The sequence below is a fragment of the Geotrypetes seraphini genome, chromosome 1 (genome assembly GCF_902459505.1).
Source record: "Geotrypetes seraphini chromosome 1, aGeoSer1.1, whole genome shotgun sequence".
NCBI classification, from domain to species: Eukaryota; Metazoa; Chordata; class Amphibia; order Gymnophiona; family Dermophiidae; genus Geotrypetes; species Geotrypetes seraphini.
Genome location: NC_047084.1, coordinates 488,186,351 through 488,206,450, shown reverse-complemented (window position 1 = coordinate 488,206,450; position 20,100 = coordinate 488,186,351). Strand labels below are relative to the sequence as shown.

The 20,100-nt window shown below is 43.6% G+C and overlaps 1 protein-coding gene across 5 annotated transcripts in view; it reads left to right on the top strand.

Moving 5' to 3' along the window:
• Positions 1–20,100, top strand: part of MUSK (muscle associated receptor tyrosine kinase) — a 185,417-nt gene that overhangs the window by 152,095 nt on the left and 13,222 nt on the right. For all 5 annotated transcript variants that reach the window (XM_033926451.1, XM_033926479.1, XM_033926469.1 and 2 more), the window contains 3 exons: positions 4,274–4,362; positions 6,385–6,544; positions 18,006–18,189. In XM_033926451.1, the coding sequence (XP_033782342.1) occupies positions 4,274–4,362; positions 6,385–6,544; positions 18,006–18,189 (433 nt within the window). The remainder of the gene's footprint in view (positions 1–4,273; positions 4,363–6,384; positions 6,545–18,005; positions 18,190–20,100) is intronic.

Sequence of the window (20,100 nt, the reverse complement as noted above, 5' to 3'; positions counted from 1 at the left end):
AAAAGGATGTGAGTGTGAAGAACACTTTGTGAAAATAGTTAAATGTTTTTTGCCTTGAGATATTGTGAAATAAAACAGTTCTAGCCTCGGACAAATGGACTCCAGCAAAGTGATGAGTCCTTATAAAATCACAGCCCCCAGAACAGCCATCTAGATAGGAAAAGGGATGCCCAAGTTAAGACATTTGCAATATGTAAATTATTTTACTAAAGGCTCCCTGTAATGGGAAATACATTTCTGTATGCTGGTGTGAGTGATGGAACTTACGCTTGCAACTTTTGGGTTTGACATTACCGTATTTTCACGCATATAACGCGCGCGTTATATACGATTTTACAAACCGTGCATAACCATGCGCGTTATATGCGTGAGCACGTTGTACACATTTTTTTTTACATAGTTCCCCCCCAACGTCCGATTTACCCCGCAGGACCGCTCGCACCCTTACCCCGAAGGACCGCTCGCACTCGCACTCGTACCCGCACCAACGTCAGAGAAAGGGCGGGACCGCCGGAAGAGGAAGCAGCGCAGATGCAGGGCTCAGAGAAGGGGCAGACCGCCGGCAGAGGAAGCAGCAGGACAACGGTAGGCAGCTTCTCCATGATGGGGGGGGTGTGGAGGCTGTGGGGGTGCGAGTGGTCCTTCGGGGTGGGGGTGCGGGTGCGAGTGCAAGCGGTCCTTCGGGGTGTGGGTGCGAGCAGTCCTGCGGGGGGGTGAATCGGACGTGGGGGGGGGCATCAGGCTTTCAGGGTGGGGACAGGACTTAAAGGGGGACAGGATTTCAAGGGGAAGAGGAGAGTCGGGGCGGGCGAAAGGAGAGTCGGGGCGGGCGAAAGGAGAGTCGGGGCGGGTGAAAGGAGAGTCGGGGCGGCCAGAGGAGAGTCGGGGCGGGCGAAAGGAGAGTCGGGGCGGCCAGAGGAGAATCGGGGCGGGCGAAAGGAGAGTCGGGGCAGTCAGAGGAGAGTCCGGTCGGGTGAAAGGAGAGTCGGGCAGCGACGGGAGAGTCGGGGCGGCATGCGCGGTATACGGGTGTGCGCGGTATATAAAAATTTCTTTACATAAATTACAGTTTCCCGCGCGCTATACCCGTGTGCGTGTTTTACACGGGTGCGCGGTATATGAGTGAAAATACGGTATACGGTTGTAGTACATGTAAAGTCCAAATAGGCAATTCTTTTAAACTAATTTCATAAAGGAAATGTAGGTATCAATATGCCGTTATAAAACACAGTCATCAAGAACTCTCTCTCTGTAGTACACAAATGCTGATATGTTCAGTATATTTATACCTATGCCGAAGCAGATGTAAATGTGTGTGGGTACACATATATTTCATATAATACATGTGTAACTCTTGCTTGCTCAGTGAGCATCAGGGTGAGTTTCTTTTTAATAATTTTAGAGTTTGCTTTGTAGGGTCAGAAGCTGGGAGGCCAAAGGCTTATTAATCCACTCAATCAGCCATCTCCTTTCGTCCAGTAAGTTAGCCTGGGCCAGAAATTGTAGTTTTGAACCAAAAGGTTTACCTAAACTTTGATGTGCTTAGTAGTAACTATATTCAGAATAGTATAAAGTCATTTCTGCCATGTAGGTCTTTAATAGGTTTCCTTATGAATGCTCTTCCTTGGAAGAGGTTCTTGGCAAAAGTGCTTTACAGCTGCAATCTCTAGTCTAGCCACCTTCTCTAGAGGGGCACTGCTGTGTAAGTCCCTTATCAGACTTAGATGAGTTCTCTGAGCCTTCAGGTACAGTGAGTGCCTCTGTAGGTGACCTCTTCCCTGATGAGCACACAGCTACGAGACCTGGAGTCCCTTTATCCTGTTTCTTGAGGCTTGATCATGTTACTGTTTCTCCCCTTGCTGCTTTGTACAAAGAGTGCTGAGCTAGGCCCTGGTGCTCAAAACTTAATGCAGGCATTGGAGGTAATTAGCGCCAGATTAGCACACGTAAATGGGTGCAGAACGTTAGAGGGCTCTAGCACAGAAAATGTGTGGGTCAAAGATGGCTGCCAATTGCAGTTAAATGCACACAGACAGATGTTCATGAGTTCATCTGGTATTCCCTACCAATGCTCAGAGAACAGTGCGGAAACAAATGAGGCCCTTAACGTTGGAAACTTACCGCCTGCTCATTGTGTGGCGTCGAAGGTTTTGAAGGGAGGAGTTCTACAGAATGTGGTGGATACATGGAACGCGCTACCGGAGGATGTGATAAGCAGAAGCACGCTACAGGGCTTCAAAGAAGGTCTGGACAGGTACCTGGAGGACAAAGGGATTGAGGGGTACAGATAAGAGTAGAGGTAAGGTTATAGGGATAGGATTAGAGGTAATTTGTAAAATTAGTCAGAGACCACTGTTCAGGCAGTGGGCCTGATGGGCCGCCGCGAGAGCGGACCGCTGGGCGAGATGGACCTCTGGTCTGACTCAGCGGAGGCAACTTCTTATGTTCTTATGTTCTTAAACTGCCGGTTTTGTCATCTTTTAGAAGCAGAAGTCATGCAGTCTATGAATTCTGATAATGAGAAACAAATGTGTGTGAGCCCGAGCAAAATTGAAAGCGCAAGCACACATCGGTGCTTGCTGTTCTGAGCTTAAATAAGTGCCTTTCAAGTGAAAACAATTTATGAAAAGCTTATATTTAAAGATGCAGAAGAATGGTACCGACTTGTGCATGCGTTTCCGGTTTTGCATGGCATGCGCAAAAGAGCTGGCGTTTACAACAAAATTCTTGTGTGCATGTGCCAAGCATGTTCCTCTCCTTGCTTTTGGTTTTATAGCAAGCATATAATTCGAATATCATTTCCTTATATTGGAGACAGTAGCATAGTAAGAAGAGGGGGAGCAGACAGCCCCAGGCGCCATCTTGGTGGGGGCACCAGCATCTGTCATCCTCTCCACCTCCCCCACCCTCCCGCTCCTTCCCTGCCCCCCATTACCACATGCACGCACCCCTGCACTTATTTAACATTCCCAGCATTATCAGCAACCCCATCCTGCTACTTGCACCAATGTCAGCTCTTCCTCTCACGTCACTTCCTGGACCTGTGCCTAGGAAGTGATGTCAAAGGAAGAGCCGATGCTGACGCAAGCAGGAGGTTTGGGTTACTGCTCACGCCAGGAACATTAAAAAGGTACGGGGAAAGGAAAGGGGCTCACACACGTGGCAGGAGGGGATGGGGTAGGAGCAGATGGGGTGGTGGCATAGAAGTGGGTGGGGTTGGGGCACCATCAATCCAGGCACTTCTCACCCTCGCTATACCACTGATTGGAGAGCTGGGTTTCTGTGCTACACTTCTCCCTCTGTATTCGCTGTGATAGGGGATTAACAGAACCGCAAATACAGAAAAACCACGAATAACTTTTTCATAAGTTATTCGCTGTTTTCTATTAAAAACCATCGTGAATATGGTGAAACCGCGAACAACATGGTGGGAAACCTGGCCTGTTCCTGAAGGAGAGGCAAAACACGGTGAAGAAAGTGCTGGGAATCGGTGATTTTCTCTGTAAACGCTTGGAATCGGCGATTTCTCTATGCAAGCTGATGTAATTTGGGGGGGAGAAGCCAGCAAGCTAAAAAAACGTGAATAATCGAAACCGTGAATACTGAAACCGTGAATTCGGAGGGAGAAGTGTATTCTTGTGGTGTAGAATGGTTCCGTTGGCTTTAGTACCAGAGTTTTGAAAATCAGCTCTCTAATTCCCTGTTCCAGGTATGCAAATATAGACGCTTGGTTGCTTTTGTTATATGGACTTCCTTCCTGCTCTCTCTCTCTCTCTCTGGGTGCAGTAGCTTTGGAACCCAAAGACCGTTTTCCATTTTAGTTAGAGAGAACAGAGCCAAGGCTTTTACGTAATTTATACAAATTGCAAACTATCACAAATCAGAACCTCTTACAAGTTTAGAGACTGTTAGAGAGAGTCCCCTTCTATGACTGGTAGGCCTGAGGCCTAGCTGAGAACTTGCTGGATTTGGTAGCTCTGTCCTGTTTTGGACAGCCATAGAGCCAGCGCAAAAGTACAGTAGTAAGCATCCTAGGAAATGGTCAGTTGACGATATTCAGCGGCACTGACTGTTCAATTGCCGCTGAATATCGGGTGCCAGGTCAGTCAGCGAGGTTTAACCAGGCAGGAGCACTTTTCAGATTTTTTTTTACTTAGGCACCCTGTTATGAAATGACGTCCTATAACAGAGAGACATTGTAGTGCTGGTTTAGCATGAAAGTGAACAATGTCCAACATGGGATATCACAATTCTTTCCAAAATCTATTCCCAGGACTCTGCTACAAAGAAAATGGAAGGTTTTATCAAGGTTCTGTGAGTGTTACTTCTTCTGGTATTCCTTGTCAAAAGTGGACTGAACAGGTGAGCCCCGGTCTATATACAAGGAAGATTCATAAGCCAAAATTATAATAATCTTCCAGAGAGAATTTCTTAATGTATATTATATGAATTACTAAGGGCTCCTTTTACTAAGCTGCGCTAGCGGTTTTAGCGCGCGCTGCATTGCCGCGCGCACTAGACGCTAATGCCACCATTGAGCTGGCGTTAGTTTTTGGCGTGTAGTGCGGGGTTAGCATGCGGGGCAATGTAGCGCGCACTAAAAACGCTAGCACACCTTAGTAAAAGGAGCCCTAAGTAGCCTATTTTTTTCTTAACATGCATTAGCTAAGTAAAAAGTCATGTCACTACTACTGCTATACTACTCTTTACTTCTACTACTATTACTACTACTACAGTTATACTGCTGTTATATTACTACTACTCCACTAACATTACTTCTGCTATATTATTACTACTATTCTCTACTACTACTAGTACTATAGTACTACTACTGTGGTACTACTACTACTACTAATATTACTACAACCACCAGTAGAATTAGAAAAGGTTCAAAGAAGAATGACCAAGATGATAAATGGGATGGAACTCCTCATGTATGAGGAACAACTAAAGAGGTTAGAGCTCCTCAACTTGGAAAAGAGATGGCTGAGGGGTGATATGATTGAAGTCTACAAAATCCTGAGTAGTGAACAGGTACAAGTGAATCGATTTTTTACTCCATCAATAATCTCAAAGACTAGGGAACACTCAATGAAGTTATAGGGAAATATTTTTAAGATCAAGAGGAGTAAATATATTTTCACTCGGAGAATGGTTAAGCTCTGGAACGTGTTGCCAGAGGATGTGGTAATAGCAGTTAATGTAGATGGGTTTAAAAAAAAGGTTTGGACAAGTTCCTGGAGGAAAAGTCCATAATCTGATATTGAGACAGACATGGGGGAAGCCACTGCTTGTTCTTGGATTGGTAGCATTGAATGTTGCTGCTACGTGGGTTTCTGCCAGATACTTGTGACTTGGATTGGTTACTATGGAAACAAGATACTGTGGACCATTGGTCTGACCCAGTATGGCTATTCTTATATTCTTATGATGTGCTAGCGGCAAAGTGCAATTACACATAAGAGACTATGTGAGGGCGGTTTGAAAAGTTTGGTAAATTTCAATGAGATAGCGCTACAGTGCACTTAAGTCATTGATGCCGTGAATGAGTATTTTGCAGAGTTTGACAAAACCTATTTTTCTTACATTACAGAAAAACTGTAAACTTGCTGGACTAAGGGCTCGTGGCACACCTGAAACCTCGGGCAGCAGACTAGTGTGCTGTGGCACACAGTTTGTGATACACTGATCTAACTTATAATTACTTATGAGTCAAATTTACATTACACTTCCCCCTCTGTATTTGCGGGGGTTAGGGGCAGAGCTGGCCTGCGAATATTTAAAAAACGTGAATATTATTCGGGCCAGTTCTGCCCCTAACCCCTGCTTCCCCCTGGCTATTTTAAGCCCTGTAAGCCCCCCCTTAAGCCTTACCTGATGGTCTAGCGGGTTTTAAGGGCAGGAGCAATCTTCCCACGCTCCAGCCCCGTGCAGATCGCTCACAGGAAATGGCTGCCTTGAGCTCCCGTAGTCTCTCTAGCCATTTCCTGTGAGTTCTTTTCTTGATGAATATGAACTATGTATTGTAAACCGCTTAGTTCCTTTTAGGCTGTTATGCGGTATATAAAGTTCGGAATAAACATAAACATGTCCATATGTGTCTTACAGACCTGGACTCCATATTCTGAGTTGTACGTCCTTTCTAAAATGCTGCTTTTTATTGCATATCCCTACGGAAGATATTTCAGCAATTCGAATGATAGTGAAATAAGAGGAGCCATCATTTGAAAGGCAGATTTTCTACTGGAGAGATTATATTTTTACTTTACATGGTTGAATTTTCTGAAAACTGTAGCATTGCCAGCTCTTCAAACACTAGAGAATTGTAAATTGCAAGATGAGATGTTATACTTGAGTAAAACATGAGCTGTCTTTTCTGGCTAGGTCCCACATTCGCATAGAAGACCTCCCCGGGTTTTCCCAGAACTTTCAAACTCAGAAAATTATTGCCGTAATCCGGGAGGGGAGAACGACCGCCCCTGGTGTTATACAACAGACAAGAATGTGCGATGGGAATATTGTGATGTGCCCCCGTGTGGACGAGGTAACTATTTAAAATCACAATGGAGAGAATTCCGTAAATGGCACTCAAAAATGGGCACAGTAAAACAATTGTCATTAAACGCTATTCAATTAAGGGCATGTGCCTTTTATAGAATAGCACTTAGCGCTGATTCCCATATTTAACTATAGGCACCAGACTTATGACTACTGCAGCCTGGTAAAAATACTGGCACTCAAGTTAGCTGTGCAGAGGCAGTATTCTATAACTACATGTCCCTGACACACCCATGGCCACACCCCCTTTGAGTACTTGCTAGTAGAGTTAGGTTGCATGCCTTATAGAATATGAAATCAATATTAACACCAATAAGTTCCCAATATCTCAGGTGCACGCAGAAATCTGGACACCATATATAGAATCTGGGGGAATGTAGGTCATTTTATAACAGTTTTTTTCTGCAAGTTAAGGATGTTTTAGATGTAGAAAGGGGCATTTATAAAATTGCAGGACTGGTACATATCGGGCAATTCTATAACTTAGCATGTTTGTTTATTTAAAAACTTGATATACCGCTCACCTTTATCAGATCAGAGCAATTTACAATTGCAAAATAATCTTTCCAAAATTATCTAGACTCCCTAAATTGTATACAGTACAAAGAAAAGCAAATAAAATTTTATATATATATAAATTTTTTATATATATATATATATATATATATATATATATATATATATATATATATATATACAGTATATATATATATATATATACTGTATATATATATACAGTATATATGAATTGAATACACTGATTTCACTGTGTTTTTTTATAGGAAGGACACATTAGAAGTTTATACAAATGCATCCCTGTTTTGAGCATTAATCTCCATGACTAGCATTTTCTAGAGGTCATAATTTGCCTGAACACCTAACTATGGGCTAGATTCACTAACCTTCCGATCCGTGTCCGATTGGAGGCAGACCAACCAATTCACCAGCCATCTTCATGCAAATGGGGGCGATCAGAGGCACACCCCCATCCGATGGCACGGATCCAGAGAGAGAGTTGGGGAGGCAGAGAGCAGGTCGCGGCATTGAGCAGGAAAGCCGGGGAGCCAGAGAGAGAGTCGAGGAGGCAGAGAACAGGTTTATTTCAGGGCTGCAGGGCTGGCAGGACAGTCGAAAAGGACCTGAGCGACTGGTCCCCAACAGTCGCTTCTTGTTGATTGGCCAGCTCAGTTGGTGTTCAAGATTTTTGTTTAATGAATTGCTGCCTGCCTACTTTGCATGCCTTTTCCCCTTATTTACATGCACAGATTGGAATCGGATGAGCACAGAGGTTAGTGAATCAGGTCGGAGGAAAATAGGGTCGCAAAGGGGTCGCAAACCAATTGGTACACGATCGGTTTGCTTAGTGAATCTAGCCCTATGAACTCTAACACTTTCCTCCAGCATCTCAAGAACTGTATTCAGGAGAACATATTCCATGTGGCAAATGCAAAACCTACCCCAACACTATTTTGTTGAATCAGTTTCAGTATCCAGTAGATCAGCAGGTATTTTGATTAAAATATCACACTAATTGTGACAGTGATTTTGCAGTATATATATTATCCACTGTCCATGCCCCATATTTTACATGGGTAAGACTAACAGAATGCTAAAAAACAGAAAGAATGAGCATCAATTTTGTCTTGCCTGGCACCATGTCCTTAGTGCTGTCCCGGAACTTTCTCTCCGACATCAGAATTCACGTCGGGAAGAAGGCTTCTGGGCCGACGCCTAGACCTTCCTTTTCTGGGCGGCAAGCAGCGACGGTGGAACAGAGTGGGGGGGGTGGGTATTGAATCCGCACTGGAGGGAGAGAAGGATGAAGGCTGGCTTTGGCGCAGCAGGGAGAGAGGGGAAGTGATCGCTTGTCCTGTTGTCCCCACGCACAGCTTCAGGACGCTGTCTCTGAAAACGGGACATTTCTGCGTCCCGAAGCTGTGTGTGGGGACAACGGGACAGGGGATCTAAAAACGGGATGGTTCTGTTCAAAACGGGATGTATGTTCACATTAGTGTAGGCTCATGACAAAGCGAAAGTGAAACTGAGACGCTTTATTGAGTCTGACACCTGATTTAAATCAAGTTACTGCTGGGTGGTTTGTGAAGTTTAAAACTGTGGTGGACTAAATATTGGACACTAGAAAAATTCACTCTAAAGTAATTATGGCAATAGGAAGGTTTTTCTGACCAGTGATGGCTCAATCAAGAAGGGTTAGGGCATGAGATACTCAATAGCTCTATCACTGTGAGCACTTGAGATCTTTTCCTTCCTATGTAAAAACATGGTGAAATTAGTGTATCCAATTCATATACAGTAAATGCCATAATTGGGCACACAGAGCTCATTAACCAATTGATCTATTCACACACCATAAGAACATAAGAGTTGCCATACTGGGACAGCTGACGGTTCATCAAGCCCAGTATCCTGTTTCCAACAGTGGCCAAGTAGTAAAACAGATTTTATGCTGCTTATCCTAGAAATAAGCTGTGGATTTCCCCAAGCCATCTCAATAATAACATAACATAACATTGTGCTTATTGACTGCGTGACCAGAAGTTCAACACAGTTTTAAAAAGTTATAAAAGTAAACATGTTACATGAAATAAGATGATTCGTTAAACAGTCAAATATTTAGAAAAAAGATAGGTCTTCAATTGTTTTCTAAAATGGCCTTAGGAATGGGTAGTAAGCAACAATATTCGGAATTTGTTGTCATGAAGAGCTGCCTGAGATGCCAAAGTATGATTCAGAAATTTCTTACTCCTGCAACCCTGGACAGATGGAAAATTAAACAAAGGATGAGTTCTTCTACTATGTCTGTATGATGCTAAAGAAAATCTATTGACTAAGTAAGAAGGAGCTGTACCATAAACAGCCTTGTAACAGAAACAGCCTTGTTTAAAGAATACCCGGGTGCAGTGTTCCCGCTAAGCTGCGCTGGCGTGCGCTGGCGCACAAAATATTACATCGCAGCGCACAAGTTTCTCGTCACAGCGCACACACGCGTCGCAAAGGTAAGGGGAGGCTGGGGGAGGAATCGGACGTCGGGGTGGGGGTTTGGTTTCCGACCCTGGCGGTGGAGACATCTAACCTCGGCCTGCCCCGGAACTCTTACTGCAACAGTGACTTCCTGTTCCTGCCTAGACGGGCAGCTGCTGCAGTAAGAGTTTCGGGGCAGGCCGAGGTTAGACGTCTCCACTGATGGATACAGCGCCGCCGCTATAACATTTAAAATAATAGCGATCGGGGGGGGGGGGGGAAGGTGCGGGGAAGTCCGGAGCTGCAGGGCCGGCGTTAGAGGGAGTAAGAGTTGATGGTGCTGCAGGGTCCCGCGGGGGGAGGGAGGAAGAAAAAAGAGGAACCGAAGCATGGCAATTTTGGGGGAGCAGGTGTGGGGAAGTCCCGCGATGACTCGTCTGCTGGCTCTGCTCTGGAAGAAGTAAGTTACGTCGGAGGGGGTGGACCCGGCAGACACAATCATTGCGGGACTTTGCCGCAACTCCCTGTGTCTGCCGGGCCCACCCCCTCCAACGTAACTTACTTCTTCCAGAGCAGAGCCAGCAGACGAGTCGTCGTGGGCCCTTCCAGCATGCAGCTGCTGAGTCCGCTCTAGAGCAAGTACGTCAGAGTGGGGTGGATTGGCAGCAGGCAGCTACAATCATCGCGGGACCTTGCTGCATGAAGGGAGAGAAAGGAGCAGGACTGCTGGAATGGAAGAGTGGTGGAGGGAAAGAAAGGGGGCAGGGTGGTATGGAAGGGTGGTGCTGATGGAATTGATGTACAGAGAAAGGAGAGACATAAGGGGGAAGGATATTGGAGGGAAAGAAAGGGGGAAGATGCTGATTGAAGAGGGGTGGATGGAGGGAGAAAGGGCAGACATTGGATGGTAGTGGGGAACCTATGCTGGATGGAAGTGCAGATGGGAGAGATAAGGGAGCAAATGCCAGAAGGAAATGGGAGGAGAGAAAGAGGGGAGCAGATGCTGGATGATAAGTGGACAGAGAGAGGAGAAGGTACTAGATGGAAGGGTTGGAGAAAGAGGGTATATGATGGAAGGAGGGGATAAATAAAAGGAGGACACATGATGGGGAGAAAAGGATTGAGTTAGGGAAACACTGGAGGGGTGAGGGAAAGAGGTGGCAAGCTTTAGGTAGACAGTAAAAAAGAACATTGATGAGAGAGTAGTAAGAACATAATCTAGACAGATGCAGAAAATAAATTGAAAAGGGAAATGAGGGAAAAAAGGGAAAGGGATTGCAGAGGAGAGGTGTGGGAGAGGGAAGGAGAGGAGAGAGATGCCAGACCAATGGGGGTGAAAGGAGAGATGGAAGGGGGAGGCATACAGTTTCTGGAAGGGGCATAGAAGGAGAGAAGATGCCATATAGGGGAAAAGAGACGGCAGACAGTGGATGGAAGGAAGAGAGTTACAAGAAGATGAGGAAAGCAGAAACCACAGAAGACAAAGGTAGAAAAAAATTTCTATTTATTTATTGCTTTAGGAGACATGTGTCACTGTTTCTGTGAAGCATTGTATGCAGAGTCCAGCTTCTTGCTGGTTCAATTTAACCTTTGTCTATGGGAGGGGTTAGTTTGTGATTACATATTCCATACTAGGCGAAGGTGTGTTCTGTGTGTTCGAAAGACATAGTTTTCTGTTAGGATTGACGGTGTAGGATTGATCTGTGTTGGTCTGGCTTGTTTAGTTTTACAATGGGTGTATTGATGTACTGTTCACTGCAATATGTAAGATGCTGCCTTTTCCTAGGTGACGTGTGACGTGTGGCTTGTTACTAAAAATCATGTTTTTCGTACAGATGGGGGGGGGGGGGGTGCCAAAAAATGATGGGCCCCGGGTGTTACATATGCTAGGTACACCACTGCATTATGTAAAGATACCAGAAAGCTGGAGAAGCAAAAACTTTAAGTAAATTGTTATTCTTCTAAGTTTTGAGTATTTAACCCTCCCACAATCTCATGGGCACTCATTTCAAGTTTCAAGTTTATTGAGATTTTGATTTAAACGCAATATCAAATATTTTCAATGTGTATAACAAAAATAAATTTTGGGAAATAAATAAAACCATTTGAACAATAAACATACAAACATATCCACAGATGATTAAAAATACATAAGGAGTACAAGGATAAACTACATTTGTTTACAAATGCGTCCTCCGTGCCTGCTCATAAATTTGTGGAATATGTAACTTGTCGCTCATGCATATTTTTTTTTGCACACACCTCATCAATCCTTAGAGGGAACATTGCCCGGGTGTCCATTGGCAGCCAATGCAATTCACGATAAAAGCGTGTAACATGATCAAATTTCTTCAGGCCATAAATCATTCTGACCGCTGTATTCTGTATTATTGTAAGTCTTGCTAATTTTTTCTTGGTGACTGTCAGATAGATAATATTACAATAATCGAGAAGACTCAGTAGTAACGATTGAACCAGTAATCTAAAAGCAGTAAATTCAAAATAAGATCTAATTGTTCGCAATTTCCATAACATGAAGTGGCATTTATGCACTACAGCATCTATCTGAGCATGAATTGTAAGATGCTGGTCTAAAATAACTCCCAAAATTTTAATCGTTGGATGAATTATACACTGAGTTGAATTTATACTAATAGAAGGTTCAGAAGAAATATTACTAGCAGTCGCCACGAAAAACTTTGTTTTGCCAGAGTTTAGTTTGAGTTTAAATTTTTGCATCCAGGAATCCATATGTTTCATTACAATTTCAACTTTAGTGGTAATCTGGGATAGGGCTGAAGTAAAAGGTATGACAATAGTAATGTTGTCAGCGTAACTAAACAGTTCTACATCCAGGTTGCTCAAACATGAGCCCAATGATGAAAGATTAACATTGAATAGTGTAGGTGAAAGTGGAGAACCCTGAGGAATACCACATGGGTTATTCCAGATTGAAGAGAGGTGGGTCCTAAACCTAACTTGGTACAATCTGGACTCCAGAAACCTTTGAACCAGGAGTAAACATTTCCTTGAAGGCCCAAAGTATCCAAACAAATTAATAAAGTAGGATGATCTACTAGATCAAAGGCGCTACTAAGATCGAATTGAAGCACTAGTGTGCTTTTGCCTTTACTTAGAAGGCTTATTAAATAATCCAATAATGCAGCTATCACCGTTTCAGTGCTGAAGTAGGATCTAAATCCTGATTGTGAATCATGGAGTAGAGTGTGTTACTCAAGATATTTGGTCAATTGGATATGAACCAGACCTTCCATGATTTTAACAAAAAAGGGGAATAGATGCTATTGGTCTGTAATTGGTAAGCAGAGAAATAGATTTCTTAATATTTTTTAATTATCAAGGTAATTATTATATTACCAGCATCTGAAGGAAATTTTCCTATATCCAAGGAGTCGGTAATCCATTCAAATAACTTCAATTTAAAATTTGAGGGAGCAACAACCATCAAATATGGAGGGCAGGAATCAAGCCAGCAGTATGATTGAGCATATTTATGAAATAAGTTGGAAAAATCGTGCCATTCTGGTTTATCAAAAGTAGACCAACACATGTCAGCATGAACCTCTTCTTCATCATTAATGGCTTCAGGACTTTTGTTTTAGGAAATAATCCCTGCTAAGCTAATTACTTTCACCACATTCTCCTGCAACAAATTCCAGAGTTTAATTACATGTTGAGTGAAGAAAAATTTTATCTGGTTTATTTTAAATCTATACATCTCCCTCCGTATTTGCGATTTCAGCAATCATAGTTTTGATTATTCACGGTTTGTATCTTGCTGGCTCCTTCCCCCAAATTACATCAGCTTGCATAAAGAAATCGCTGATTCCAGGCGTTTACAGAGAAAATCGTTGATTCCCAGCACTTTCTTCACCGTGTTTTGCCTCTCCTTCAGGAACAGGCCAGGTCTCCCACCATGTTATTCATGGTTTCACCATATTCACGATGGTTTTTTAATAGAAAACAGCGAATAACATGTGAAAAAGTTATGGTGCCATGATTGAATGTGGCCTCTGAGAAAGGTTAGCGTCTTAGGAGCCGGTGATTTGTGAATGACGCAGGAAATAATTTGAGCCGAATTCATATGTTGTGTCCATTGTGAGTTTAGATGGATGAAGTTTACATTTGTTGGAATTTGGTACATTTTCCTGATCTCCTGAGGAAGCCAAGGGCGAAACGGGTTCCATTGGGATCGATGACAAGAAATTTGATAACAAAATTCAATTTTCTAAGCTAAGTTTTTTGTTCCTTACAAAGATATTGGTTTGATAATTAATAAATTCTTTAAAGAGTGTTATAGATTGTAGGAGGTGGTTAACCAGTGATTATTACCATATCCATAGAGTAGTTCAGCTATGGCTGCTCTATAATGAATTGGGTAAACATCTGAGGTCTTTCTACACTCCAGTTTAGTACTATAAGTTTCTACAGCCAACATATTTTAAGTTGAAGAAATATAATATCTTATACAAGATTTTTTTGTGTTATCATATTTTGGCTCCACATTTTGCAAAGCGTCTTTACTGCTAATCACATACATGCTACTGAATATCGGGCCCACAATTAGTCTAATAAAAAAGCACCACCTTATATATTTTTGGGTCAATATTGAATGGCAACAGTGACCACATTTGTACAAATTCTAGCCACAGTGTTTAAAAAATATGTATATTCTGCACTGCTATACGGATAGGCCTAGGGACGTGTCTAGGGGTCTGAATTTTCCGTTTGGAAAATCTGGCAACCCTATTATGACTTGATATACCGTTTTTCTTTGCCAAAGTGGTTTACACCATTACAATGTATTCCTTCAGTAACCTTTCCCAAGTTAAATTAATGGTTTATCCCCCTCCCCCTCCCAACCCCCCTGGACGTGTATACTCAAAGGGCTAAAATTAAAATCAATAGTCACTCCTTACAGAATTTTATCAGTGGCTCCCAGACATCCTTAAATTTCCTATAATGTCCCTTTTGTAGTGCATTTATACGTTCCAGTTTAAAAGTGTGGCATAAATATTCCCACCAGAAATTATAATGCGTTGGTGGTATAATGGTGAGCATAGCTGCCTTCCACCATTACAATGTTTAAAAAGTTAAAAACAGTAGAATAGTGGGCTTTACAAGGCATATGTAACAAATGTTTAACCAACTTCATCTTAAACGCACTTTTATACCAAACATATAGGAAGTCAATCAAAACTTATCTCTTTGACAAATTTCTCTGATCCCACTTTAACCTTTAGGTACTTCCAAAACACTTCCAGATAAACTTGACTAAACTTAACATGCCAATGTAATTTCAAAAGTTCTCTGTAATGTTGCTGTCTGTATACAGTCTCTTCCCCTGTAAACCGCTTAGAACTGTTTGTGGTATGGCGGTACATTGCTTCCCTGGTCATTTGCAGTCGGCAATTCGCGGTCCCAGTCATTCGCGGTATTTTCCGACCGCCCAAATTTGGTCATCATTTACCGAATCTAGCCCAATCTGAATAGTTGAATGCTCTGTTCTTGCTCTACCCTCTCTTTTAACATAAGAACATAAGAATTGCCACTGCTGGGTCAGACCATTGGTCCATCATGCTCACGCAGTGGCCTCTGGTCTAAGACCAGCGCCCTAACCGAGACTAGCCCTAACTTTGTCTTGAATCCCTGGAGGGTGTTTTCCCCTATGACAGACTCCGGAAGATTGTTCCAGTTTTCTACCACTCTCTGGGTAAAGAAGAACTTCCTTACGTTTGTATGGAATCTATCCCCTTTCAACTTTAGAGTGTACTCTCATTCTCCTTACCTTGGAGTGGGTGAACAACCTGTTCTTATCTACCAAGTCTATTCCCTTCAGTACCTTGAATGTTTCGATCATGTCCCCTCTCAATCTCTTCTGTTCAAGGGAGAAGAGGCCCGGTTTCTCTAGTCTTTCGCTGTACAGCAGTTCCTCCAACCCCTTAACCATCTTAGTTGCTCTTCTCTGGACCCTTTCAAGTAGTATCGTGTCCTTTTTCATGTACGGTGACCAGTGCTGGTGAGGGCGCACCATATCCCGTTACAGCGGCATGATAGCCTTCTGCGATCTGTTTGTGATCACCTTCTTTAACATTCCCAGTGTTCTGTTCACCCTTTTCACCACTTCCGCACACTGCGTGGATGGCTTCATCGATTTGTCGATCAGAACTCCCAAGTCCCTTTCCTGGGAGGTCTCTCCAAGTACCACATCCTGTATTCGTACATGAGATTTTTGTTACCGACATGCATCACCTTACACTTATCCACGTTAAACCTCATTTGCCATGTCGATGCCCATTCCTTGAGCCCAATTATGTCACATTGCAGATCTTCGCAGTGCCCCTGCATCTTCACTACTCTGAATAACTTTGTATCGTCAGCAAATTTAATCACCTCGCTCATCGTTCCTATGTCCAGATCGTTTATAAAGATGTTGAAGATCATGGGCCCAAGCACCGAGCCCTGCAGCACCCTGCTAGTGACGCTCTTCCAGTCCGAGTATTGTCCATTTACCCCCACTCTCTGTTTCCTTTGCTCCAGCCAGTTTCTAATCCATGTGAGTATTTCACTCTCGATTCCATGAATCGCAATTTTCCGAATTAGTCGTTCATGCGGAACCTTGTCGACCGCCTTCTGAAAATCCAGATATGCAATGTTGACCAGGTCGCCCTTGTCTATCTGCCTGTTCACTCCCTCGAAGAAGTGCAGCAAGTTTGTCAGCCAAGATCTGCCTTTGCTGAAATCATGCTGGCTCGTCCTCATCAGTAGGCACATTCTCTTCCATATATGCTAGTATTTTAGAAAGACAAATAGATTCCTACTTGTCTTTATGAAAGAGTATCTACATCAACTGCACTATAGATGCCTACCCATTGCGCCAGTGGCATAGTAAGGGGGGCAGTCTGCCCCAGCACCATCTTGCTAAAGCCACAGCACCTCTTCTCCTCTCTGCCCCCCCAGCTCTTCTTGCCGCATAAGCCCCTTGCCTTCCCATGTACCTTTTTTTACTTACCCAACGTGAAGTTGCTGCCCGTGTCAGTATTGGCACTTTATCTGACATCACTTCTGGGACCCATGCCTAGGAAATGATGTCAAAGGGTGAGCCGACATGGACGTGGACAAGCTGCTCATGCCGGAGAAGGTTAAAAAGGTATGGGGAAAGGGAAGGGGGTGTGTGCGTGGCAGGGGGAGCGGGGAGGGGCACCACCTCCCCGGGCACCGCTCACCCTTACTATGCCACTGCACTGCACCCTGTTACAAAATTATCTGTTAGTGGCAGCTACTGCACAATTATCCTGCGCTCAGTTGTCGGTGCACTGAAATGTCTGCATGCATTTGTCAGCGCGCATTTGAACTAGGTTCAGTAAATGGCGCCCAAGTTTTGTCACAAAAAAAAAATCGATATGGAGCACTATTAATATGAATGTTGTTCCGAGTAGCACATCATTTATAGATTTCCATGTCCAATTTTGGGCACGAGGATTTACACCACTTAAACCTGGTGTAAATGTTGGTGCATAAGTTAGGTGTGGATCTCCGATATTCTGTAATACTGTGCGCATCTTTAGTGAATGCCTCTGACCCATCTGTGCACCCTCCAGTCCCCTTTTTGAGCTTTGCACTATAAGATTTGCACGCCTATCTTTATAGAAATTCAAATTGTTGCACATTAACACAAATAATTGATTGCTAGTGCCCAATTATTGGTGCTAATTGGTTTGTAAGACAGTTTAATTGCATGCACATTTCGGGCTCGTGTACAATTTGGCGCATGTAAATTTGGGTGCCATTTATAGAATTGCCCTTTAACGGCCTGATTCTAAAATGGCATCCCAATTGTAGGTGGCGGTAGGCGTCCTACTGCCATTTAACAGACCAATCAGAATGCACATTTTTAAAAAAATGAAAGGATGCCTACAATGTAGGTGTTGTTTGCACGTGTACGAGATGTCTAGGCACGCCTAGGGACACCTAAAACTGGCATAGGCGTGGTTTATGCTGTAAGTGGCCTTAGGCATCCCTAGGCATGCCTAGGTGCTTCTTGTAGTCACGAGTCAGATGCCTTAAATGTGGACCTGTAAAACGCTGGCCTACATATATAGCATCTGTAGAAGAAAATAGACGCAATTCTGGAAACGGCGCCTACCGGTGATTGACACGTGGCAGGCACCATTTCCAGAATCAGGCCCTACGTGCATAAATCTCTTTGAAAACTGAAATGTTGCTCCTTAATTCTGAAACTTTCCCCTCAGTTTTGTTGTGTCAGCTGCTTTGATTTTTTTGCATTCACCTGAGGCTTCTGTCCCCAGGTGATCAGTAGAAATTCATACAATGAGTGGATGGCACTTCATACCCTGATCAACAGATTTAGCAGTAGGTTGTGCTAACCCTTACATTATTCAGCCAGTCCATAATGTAAGTATACTCTCTTATTCTTCCCATAGCCTCTTCTCTAGTGACTGCAAAAGCAAGTTTTGAGACTCCCAATTCACCTTCATCTTCTTCCTTCTCTCCAACTCACTCCATGACTGTCATCATTTCCATCATCTCCAGCTTTGCTGTGCTAGCATTCCTCATAATTATGGCCATCGTTTGTTGCCGGAGGCAAAAGAAGTGGACAAACAACAGGTGAGGCTTACAACGTCTTGGATATATGAAGGTTTAGCAATAGGAGGGAGTGCTGAAATGTTCTCAGCCCAACCAAGAAGAGAATGATGTGAAACTTATAAGTTATTCCACATATTCACCCCTAAGTTCAACACACTTGGCACATCATGTCTGAAGTTTGTGTAACCCTTCCAAAAAATACTCTGATGTCTAGTCACTGAAATACTACTCCGCTACTGCAATCACCTTTGAATCACTCAAAAATTGTCACCCTTTAAAACTCTTTTTTAAGGTTTGGAAATAGAAAATAGTCAGATGGAGCAAGCTCTGGTGAGTAGGGTGGATGGTCTATGCACCGAAACCCCAGCTGTGTTAAAACATCCATCATTTTGTCAGGCTTGTGAGTAGGTGCACTGTCTTTCAAAAAGAGAACTCCTTTTCGCGGCTTCCGTCTCCTTTTTTCTTTCAATGGCTCCTTTAATCGGCACAGCAACTTACAGTAGTATTCAGCATTAACTGTTTGGCCCCTTGGAATATAGTCAGTCATTATAACATCTTGTTGATCCCAAAACACTGTGGCCATGACCTTTCCTGCTGACTTTTGGGTCTTCAATTTCCTTAGCCTTGGAGATCCTAAGTGCTACCATTGTATTGACTGTGGTTTTGTCTCAGGATCCTAGTGGTGTAACCATGTTTCACAGTAACTACCGTGTTTCCCCGAAAATAAGACCTACCCCAAAAATAAGCCCTAGCACCATTTTTGGGGGTAGGTCTTAATATAAGCCCTAGCCCAAAAATAAGCCCTAGTCCTGGGATTCGCCGGCAGTAACTGTTCAACCAGCCCCCGCCTCCGCCCCCACTGTGCAGCTGAACCCCTGCTGACCCTCCATCCTTCCCTCCCCACCGACAACGAGCGAGCACTACCTTGATCCAAAGCAGCGTCGGGCTGATCCAAAGCAGCGTATAAACAGGCTGCATGGCATTGTCCGTCGCAGAATTCAATCTGACGCGTTACTGATGACATCATCACTAACACAGCAGAGTGAAATCCCTGATAGACAAGGCCAAAGCAGCCTGTTTAGAGTGCTGCCGGCCCGACGCTGCTTTGGATCAAGGTAGGGCTCGCTCGCAGTCAGCAGGGATGGAAGGATGTAGGGTCAGCATTGGGGGCGTCGGGGGTGTGTGTGTTCAAGGGTTCTGCTGCACAAGGGATGGGAGGGAGGGAAGGATGGATAAAAGCTGGGCAAACTTCTGCTGTACAGGGGGATGGGAAGTGAGGAAAGATGCTGCAAATGTGGGGGAGAGAAAGGAAAGAAGAAGAATTGGGGTGAAGGAAAGGAAGGGAGAGATGATCTTGTGCATACCCCGAAAACAAGACCTAGTGCATTTTTTGGGCCCAAAATTAATATGACAGTGTCTTATTTTCAGGGAAACATGGTAGTTGTTCCAAAAAGTTGGCACCGGCTCACTGAAAATGCGGCAAAATCAACCTGGAAGTGTCCACTCGACGTTGTTTCTTGTCAGCATTCAAACATTTGGGCACCAGCTTGGCTGACAGCTTCATCATACTGTGCTGCTTGTGGATTATACACCCAACAGGTTCCCTGGATATCTGTAGTGTCTCAGCAATTATTTTAGCTGATATTCACCAATCTTTCAAAATCCGGTCAAGGTCAGCAATTTCAGGAGCATACACTATTCAGACCTTGCTGCATTTTTGGTCTCAAAATCTCCAAGCTGAAAGTTTTCACACATCTTCTTCATTTGTGGAGTATGATGGGCTTTTGTCACTCAATATTTGCATCATACATTCATGGATTTCCTTTGATGTTTTCTTCTGCAGGAATAGGAACTTCATGTTGGCTTGGAGTTCCACACTTGAAAATGCTACACTTCTCATTGACATGGTTCAATCATTGATCTGAAACAATG